The 9,364-nt window shown below is 49.8% G+C and overlaps 1 protein-coding gene and 1 long non-coding RNA gene across 3 annotated transcripts in view; one reads left to right on the top strand and one right to left on the bottom strand.

Moving 5' to 3' along the window:
* The window catches only part of LOC147033591 (uncharacterized), a 45,669-nt gene extending 36,326 nt beyond the window's left edge, over positions 1–9,343 (bottom strand). For both annotated transcript variants that reach the window (XR_015051697.1, XR_015051696.1), the window contains exons 1-3: positions 9,243–9,343; positions 7,688–7,792; positions 5,597–5,704 (exon numbers count right to left, since the gene is read on the bottom strand). This is a non-coding gene — a long non-coding RNA (uncharacterized LOC147033591). The remainder of the gene's footprint in view (positions 1–5,596; positions 5,705–7,687; positions 7,793–9,242) is intronic.
* Positions 2,300–5,544, top strand: LOC147033592 (uncharacterized). Its single transcript, XM_085857016.1, has 2 exons — positions 2,300–3,248; positions 5,262–5,544. The coding sequence occupies exons 1-2, from the start codon at positions 2,300–2,302 to the stop codon at positions 5,333–5,335; spliced, it is 1,023 nt and encodes a 340-aa protein (XP_085713142.1). The 3' UTR covers positions 5,336–5,544.
* Positions 9,344–9,364: the final 21 nt, after the last annotated feature.

Here is a 9,364-nt window from a genome sequence, read left to right as displayed (position 1 = left end):
AAATGGAGAAAACCTTGAATCTGTGGATAGAAGACCAGACACAAAAGCAAGTTCCCCTGAGTGGCTCAATCATACGCGAGGAAGCCAAACGCTTGTACGAACATCGAATGAAGGCCGCTGGTGGTGAAGGCAGTAGTAGCAGTTCCTTTCTTGCCAGTAAGGGCTGGTTTGAAAATTTCAAAAAGCGGTACGGCCTGCATAACATGAAATTTGTGGTGGAATCGGCATCTACAGACCACGAAGCAGCACAGAATTTTCCTCCACAGCTAAAGAAGATTGTAGAGGAGAAGGGTTACAGGCCAGAACAGGTGTTTAATGCGGATGAGACTGGCTTGTTCTGGAAGAGGATGCCTTCCAGAAAGTTCCTCTCCAAGGAGGAAAGATTGCCTCCCGGCTTTAAGGCAGCTCGGGATCGGTTGACCCTACTCCTCTGCGCCAATGCATCGGGGGACTTCATGGTTAAGCCCATGTTGCTGTACCGTGCGTTGAACCCCCGTGTGTTAAAGGGAAAAAACAAGAACGACTTGCCTGTTTTTTGGCCATCAAACAGAGGGGCCTGTGTCACAGCAACAGTTTTCATGGACTGGTTCCTCAACTGCTTCGTCCACGAAGTGCAAAAGTACCTGGCCTCCAAATCGTTAGCCTTCAAAGTCCTCCTCATCCTCGACAATGCACCCAGTCACCCGGAGAACATCCAATTTGCACATCCAAATGTGGAGGTTCTTTTCCTGCCTCCCAACACAACTACTCTCCTGCAGCCCTTGAACCAAGGTGTGATAGCAGCCTTCAAAACGTACTACACCAGACGCACTTTCCGTCATATTTTACGTGTGATGAAAAGTGATCCCACACTGAAAATCAGCCGGAGTTGGAAGGATTACAACATCGCCGACTGCATTACCAACATCAAGTATTCGCTCAAGGAGGTCAAGCAATCAACTATCAATGCCTGTTGGGGGAAGTTGTGGAAGGAGGTAGTGAATGAATTTGATGGTTTCCCCTCTGTTGATGATGAAGTGAGGATTGCGAAAATTGCATGCGATGTTGGAGAGAAGGGATTTGAATATCTGGAGTCCACAGAGATGAAGGAAGTGATTATCAAGTCCCACACCGAGGAGGTGACAGAAGAGCAGCCAGAGGAGCTCAAGTCCAGTGAGAGTGATGAGGACGGTGAAGAGGCGGTCGTAAAGCCTCAGTTCAATTTGAAATCATTGTCTGAGATTCTGCAACTTGCAAAAGCTCTTTCTGATCGAGTTTTTGAGGTAGACCCCTTTATGGCAAGGAGCATTAAATTCAAAAGAGAGGTGGAGGATTTGATCCATCCCTATAAGAAAGTCTACAAAGACCTTCAGAAAAAAGCAAATCAGGTGCCCATCACGAGTTTTTCTCATCCAGTCTCAGACAAAACCTCTTTGGTTGCGGTCTCGAGCGACACCTCTTCCACTGGGGTCTCGAGCAACACGTCTTCCGCTGCTGTCTCTGGCAACACCTCTCCCGCTGCGGTCTTCGGCAACACCTCTTCCGCTGCGGTCTCAGGCAACACCTCTTCCGCTGCAGTCTTGGGCAACACCTCTTCGTTGCGGTCTCGGGCAACCCCTCTTCCGTTGCGATCTCGGGCAACACCTCTTCCGTTGCGGTCTCGAGCAACACCTCTTCCGTTGCGGTCTCGGGCAACACCTCTTCCGCTGCGGTCTCGAGCAACACCTCTTCCGCTGCGGTCTCCGGCAACACCTCTTCCGTTGCGGTCTCGAGTAACACCTCTTCCGTTGCGGTCTCGGGCAACACCTCTTTCACTGCGGTGTCGGCAGGGCCGGCGCTACCATAAGGCCAACGAGGCAGCCGCCTCGGGCGCTGACCTCAGAGGTGTGCATTACTGACCTTTAAGGGTCACAGTTTTATGCAAATTTTTTTTTTAAATAAAACACATAATAAAAGGAAAATATAATATTTCATTGTTCGTCATAGGTTGGAGTTCATAACTGGTAAATTTGCAAAGGAAAAGGCATGTAAAGTGAGATTTTGATGTGTCTGAAATTGAAACTTTTATGAGATGTTTTTAACTGTGTTTGTCTGTTTTTTGTTTGTTTCTCTGTTTGACTTTAGGCAAAATATTGTGGCAAAAGAAATTTAGCAGTTTCAAGTTTTGTGTTTTTTATTTCTTCCACAAAACATCTGTTTTTAAAAATCTAAGTTGGCAATTTTTTGGGGGAGGATGCAAGTAGCTGGCCTTGAGGGCGCAAAATAGTCTGTCGCCGGCCCTGGGTGTCGGGCAACACCTCTTCCGCTGCGGTGTCGGGCAATGCCTCCTCCACTACGGTGTCGGGCAACACCTCTTCCGCTGCGGTCTCAGGCAACACCATTTCCGCTGCGGTGTCAGGCAACACCTCTTCCGCTGTGGTCTTGGGCAACACCTCTTCCGCTGCGGTCTCAGGCAACACCATTTCCGCTGCGGTGTCAGGCAACACCTCTTCCGCTGTGGTCTTGGGCAACACCTCTTCCGCTGTGGTCTCGGGCAACACCTCTTCCGCTGCGGTCTCAGGCAACACCACTTTCGCTGCGGTGTCGGGCAACACCTCTTCCGATGCGGTCTCAGGCAACACCACTTCCGCTGCGGTGTCAGGCAACACCTCTTCCGCTGTGGTCTCGGGCAACACCTCTTCCGCTGTGGGCTCGGGCAACACCTCTTCCGCTGCGGTCTCAGGCAACACCTCTTCCGCTGTGGTGTCGGGCAACACCTCTTCCGCTGCGGTCTCGGGCAACACCACTTCCGCTGTGGTGTCGGGCAACACCTCTTCCGCTGTGGTCTCAGGCAACACCTCTTCCGCTGTGGTCTCGGGCAACACCTCTTCCGCTGCGGTCTCAGGCAACACCTCTTCCACTGTGGTGTCGGGCAACACCTCTTCCATTGCGGTCTCTGGCAACACCTCTTCCGCTGTGGTCTCGGGCAACACCTCTTCCACTGCGGTCTCGGGCAACACCACTTCCGCTGCGGTGTCGGGCAACACCACTTCCACTGTGGTCTCGGGCAACACCACTTCCGCTGCGGTCTCGGGCAACACCACTTCCACTGCGGTCTCGGGCAACACCACTTCCGCTGCGGTGTCGGGCAACACCACCCCAAGTTCTTCTCACCTCTCCACATCCTCTGTGGGGTTCTCACTCAATGATCTTCAAGAGGAACCCTCATCCTTCTGAACACCACGAATCCCTCCAACACCATCATCATTCTCATCATATCTTCATGAAAGGTATGTTTCATTGGTACTGCAATGTGTTTATTCTTGGGAACCAGGAACCAACCCATGCTTCTCTGTATGAGCCTTGCACACAAACGCCAATTTTTACCACAGGCCTTTAGTTTTGGAAATCACAGATTTGATATTTGTGGCGTTTTCCAGGAACTGTAACCCTCACAAACATGAAGGGTTTTATTGTGGTTTATTTGTCCAGAACGATATCGGGGAATACAACCATCAGGCACACACAATTCTCACACACACACACACACACACACACACACACACACACACACACACACACACACACACACACACACACACACACACACACACACACACACACACACACACCACATTGCTCTAAACTTTTATTATCGATCCAGGAGGTCGTTCTGTACATACGCGTTCAACATTATCAATATGAATGTTCAAGGCACCACAATGAGGTTGCCCGACCAGGCAACCAAGTCAATGGTTTGCTTTCCCGACACCAAATTTTGGGGTTTCCCAGGCAACCATTAATGTCGAGCCTTGCATTTAGGGATGCATGCAAAAGGTAATGAAGAGATGTGGTCGAACATAGGTCATGGCATCTTGAGTTGGTTCATGCATGTAACGCGGTCCCTCGGTGAATAAAGATGGTAGAATTATCATTTGGCCAACGTGTGTATTCCCATCATCGACAACAACAACTAAAAAGAAAAGAAAAAAAACATTATCCTTTTGGTTCAAAAACAACAAATGAAAAGCAACCGTTCACTTTCCATTTTTGCATCAATATCCACCACAAACTGATGGAAATGCTGTCGACGTCGAAGCAGATTGTTCGATTGATTGGCTTGCAATGTCATCCCGCGTGCATAGAAATCCATTGCAGAAATCGTATTTTCAGTGACATTGTCGGTGGTTGGATCAATTTGAAAAATGACAAACTTGTAAGTTGAAACCATCTTCACCTTGCCAGAACACGAGTGGATGTTGCAGAGAGTCGCAAGCTCCGTGTTCATGCTGTCCGCTGAAGTTGGTTGGTTCTTTGTTGCAGAACTGTCTCTTTTGAAATTCTTGGCCACGTCATGACAGATGGCAACTCCATTTGAAAGTGGGGCATTGAATTGCCGCTCAAGTTCTCCAACAGGTGTTTTGCCTGCTTTGACTGCTTTCACGTCTTCAAAAGTTATTTGTTCTATTGCGGTTTTGAACATTTTGATGCTTTTCACTTTCACGCAGCATTTCTTGTAAAATCAGGACAATATGGGGGCTTGGTACCAAATATATACCTGGTGTTGGCTTAATGGTTTGGGTGGTGGGCTTGGGATCTGAGGATTCTGAGTTCAAATCCCATTCGGCTGTTGAATTAATACCAGGTGGGGTTGACTCTGCCTGTCGTCCTCCCGAGGTCGGCAAAATGAGTGCCAGCTTGCTGCTATCCTGCGTCGGAGTGGCGATCCGTCCAGCATTGTGCCAAATAGCCAAGGAGACTTCTTTAGCAGCACCAATGCTCTGCACAGAGTATGGTCCCAATGGATGGATGGATGGATACCAAGTATGTTGCTTCATCGTTGCTCAGTTTGACTTTCATGATGTCGCATAAAATATATTTTAAGAAACTTGTGTTCTTCATTTGGAAGATAAAACGATGAGCCAGCACGAAGGTAAAACCTGCCCTCTGAACCATGAAAGTTGGCATGTATCCCGGTAAGCATATTTAATTTGAACCAAAGGAAGCCATTTGAAAATAAGAATTGTATTTCTGTATATTGCACAAGAAATGTTTCGAATCCCTCATTTCTCCAAGCAGGAAAGACTTTGGCAGTTCAGGGAGGGCCTTGAAGTGGATTACGATGCACCTTGCCATTTGACCTTTCCATTGATCTTTTCAATTCCATTAAGAACAAACTTTTGACTTTTTTTTTTCTCTCCAATGGATATTATAGGTTGTGCATCATATAACGTACAGTATATCTTTCCTGTAATTGAAAGCAGCATTCTTCATTTCAATGCATTTAGCCTGTTCCTTTTTAGCTCCCAGGCGGGCAACTCTTCGTGAACGTGACCCGGAGGACCTCGAGGACCCCATTTCTCTGGACCTCGAGTGAAGCATTCTATCTGCCTCCAAGCACGCTTCGTTTTGGATGGGAGATTCCATTTCTCGCGACTTTGAATGTTGTGTCCTCATTGCATTCAGACGGCCCTTCTCTTTGGGCTGCTGGTTATTTTTGTCTTGTCAGTTATTTATTTATTTATTTATTTATTTTTTCCCTGCTATTTGTGTGATCATCCTTGTTCATCATTTAAAAAAAAAATACTCTAAAACTTTTTAGAAAAAAAACTGCTGATTCTTGAAGTTGTACATTTACCTGAGAGCAACAATGCAGACAGACATTGTGTGAAAAACTGAAAAGTTTTATGTTTTCGTTTCCAGTGTCTCTGTGCTGTGCATTTTCGAATGGAGATGTTCACATCTTCTGCAAAAGATCAACACCACAGACACTAAATATCTCGATATGTATCCCAATATTCTTTTTCCATCAGTACATCTATCTCATTGATGCATATTTTTGTATGACTGTCTGATTGCAAACACTCAAATGTATATATTTCTATAATAAATGCTATTTATTCGACTTTGTTTTTTGATATTCTCTGGAATAGGCATTGAAATGTCATGTAATCCGGTTCCTCGTGGGACATCTAATAAATGGGAAACAATTCTAATTTGGCTCAAACATGCGCAATAGGAGTTTCCCATCCTATCCATCGATGGTCCTTGGTCTCGGAGTAATTCACGGAAAATCTGTGTCATATCTGTATCAGTGCATTGTTGTGCTGTATCGTATCAAAATGGCGGATGGTTTTGAAAATATGGAGTTTCTCGCATTTCGGAACGCATCATCCTCACATTATATACCTTATTATACCAGCAACAATTTGTAATTTTACACACAGATGCTTGGTGGTATGATTCACGAGGAGTCGGATGCAGCAATTTCTGCGATCGAAGACTGCGATTTGGATGACCCTCATGGCGAATGCCTTCATCGAAGTAGCGGCGTACAATCGAAGGATGTTCCAAATCCAGCAAGTTTCCCTCCGCCATTATTTCCACGCAACAACAAGTGGCGACAACGAGTCCAATTTTATGAGTTGGAAAAAAAACAAAAAAAACTGGAAGCAACAAGCAAAATTTAATGTCCAAATTGTGATGAAAGCTTAGTAAAGTCAGAGCAGGCCTTCACCGAAATCCAGACCACCGAAATCTAATCGGCTTGCACATCCCCAACTCGTCCGCAACGTTTTTGAAATAACGATAAATCATGCTACATGTCGTTTTCTTTGAAGAATCACTTAAATAATTTTTTTAAAATTCTCGGATCGGGATATTCTGTTTTGAGATATTCTGCTCACAGGCAAATAGACAAACGGGTGAAAACATACCCCCACCCCCCCCCCAATGCACCTTTGGTTTTGGATGTAATCAGTGGACAAAATATCTATCTAATAATTAATTTTTAATCTCTTGATGCTGCGAGGGCAGGGTATACGCCTATCAAATCAAAGGAGACAATTATGGCCAGGGAGAGACACTCGGAGTTGGGGACTTCCTGTTGGAGGAAGGATTTTGTTAAACTGAAGATGTCCTGTTTGTCAGCCGCAGCCTGGATTGAGAGATCTGTCAAATTGGCATGAAGACCTCGAATGTTTGAGGTCCACACAGTGAGGAACATGGGAGGAGGAACTGCTGGTGGGATGCAGGAATGTGGAAATGAGCAAGAAAAGGGAGTGGGGTGGGAAGCTCGGAGGGTGTGGTGCGGGTGGAAGCCAGTAGGGAAAGGGGAGAGGGGGGAGAAACTGAGAGGGGGAGGGACGGGGGAAATCCGAGAGGGGACAGGATTAGGGGAAAGCTGAGAAGGGGTGGGACATGGGGGGGTGGGCGAGGGGTGCTGACATGGACTGGGTTGACACCATGAATGTACGTGAAGTGGAATCGATTGTCGTGTGCACGCAACCTCTGCAAAATTTATTTCTCAAGAGTCCCAGAGAGTATATACAATGACAGACTTCATGGGTGGGGTGGAGTGGGGTGGGGTGGGGTGGGGTGGGGTGGTGTGGGGTGGGGTGGGGTGGGGTGGGGTGGGTGGGGTGGGGTGGGGTGGAGTGGGGTGGGGTGATTAAAAATGTTTTCAGTTGAAGGTATGGAAATGGAGCTGTCGGTACGAGGAGACTGGATTAACTGAGTTTCAGAGAGACAAGATTTTGCAAAATAAGCCTTGTGAAAATAAAGAGGAAGAATGCATTGGTTGTTACTGAGAGGGTGGGTAAGGTCTTGGTCTTGCACCCTCTGCCCTCTCGATGCAGTCTCCCCCCACCCCCAGGTTTCTGCAGGGCACATGTGGTCCACCATCAACCCCCTTCTGGTGAAACTAGGACAATCCAGAATCGTTGCTCACCTCCACTCATTCGTTTCCTCTTTTTCCCACCTGTGGAATCAACTTCCACATTCTCTTCATTCTCTCTCTCCCCTCCAGGTCTTCTAGACGGCTGTTCGCCACCATCTATCATCCCGCATCCAAAACCATGATCTTTCCTATCCCCGGTAAGCCACCCCACTCCACTCTACTCCACCCCACTCCACTCTACTCCACCCCACTCCACTCTACTCCACTCCACACCACTCCACTCTACTCCACCCCACTCCACTCTACTCTACTCCACCCCACTCCACTCCACACCACACCACTCCACACCACTCGACTCCACCCCACTCCACTCTACTCTACTCTACTCCACTCCACACCACCCCACTCCCCCACCACTCTACTCCACCCCACCCCACTCCACTCCACCCCACACCACTCCACACCACCCAACCCCACTCCACCCCACCACACACCACTCCACCCCACTCCACTCCACTCCACTCCACTCCATCGCACTCCACACCACACCACCCCACTTCACCCCCCTCCACCCCACCCCACTTCACCCCCTCCACCCCACCCCACACCACCCCACTCCACCCCACACCACTCCACCCACCACTCCACTCCACCCCACTCCACTTCACTCCACACCACCCCACTCTACTCTACTCCACCCCACACCACTCCACTCTACTCCACTCGACTCAACTCCACCCCACTCCACTCTACTCCACACCATCCCACTCCACCCACCACTCTACTCCACCCCACTCCACTTCACTCCACACCACCCCACTCCACACCACCCCACTCCACTCCACTCCACACCACCCAACCCCACTCCACACCACACCACCCCACTTCACCCCCTCCACCCCACCCCACTTCACCCCCTCCACCCCACCCCACTTCACTCCCTCCACCCCACCCCACTCCACCCCACCCCACTCCACCCCACACCACTCCACCCCACTCCACCCCACCCCACTCCACCCCACACCACTCCACACCACCCCACCACACACCACTCCACTCCACTCCATCGCACTCCCCTCCACACCACCCCACTTCACCCCCTCCACCCCACCCCACTTCACCCCCTCCACCCCACCCCACTTCACCCCCTCCACCCCACCCCACTTCACCCCTCCACCCCACCCCACTTCACCCCTCCACCCCACCCCACTCCACCCCACACCACTCCACCCCACTCCACCCCACCCCACCCCACACCACTCCACACCACCCCACCACACACCACTCCACTCCACTCCATCGCACCCCCTCCACACCACCCCACTTCACCCCTCCACCCCACCCCACTTCACCCCCTCCACCCCACCCCACTTCACCCCCTCCACCCCACCCCACTTCACCCCCTCCACCCCACTTCACCCCTCCACCCCACCCCACTTCACCCCACTCCACCCCACCCCACTTCACCCCACACCACCCCACTTCACCCCACACCACCCCACTTCACCCCACACCACCCCACTTCACCCCACACCACCCCACTTCACCCCACTCCACCCCACTTCACCCCACTCCACCCCACAAGGACGGAGCACGGACAAACAACCTTAGGTTGCAATCCTAGAGTAGGCTTGATTGGCGGATGGGCCTCGAGATCTCCCGTGTCTCGAAGTTCCTTGAAAGGGAACTCAGACGTGTTGCCGTTGCCGAGCAACCACAATTGGCGTG

The sequence above is a fragment of the Eptatretus burgeri genome, chromosome 2 (assembly GCF_056783735.1).
Source record: "Eptatretus burgeri isolate ZD-2024b chromosome 2, Ebu_testis_v1, whole genome shotgun sequence".
Taxonomy (NCBI): domain Eukaryota; kingdom Metazoa; phylum Chordata; class Myxini; order Myxiniformes; family Myxinidae; genus Eptatretus; species Eptatretus burgeri.
This window is presented reverse-complemented; position numbering and strand designations above follow the sequence as displayed.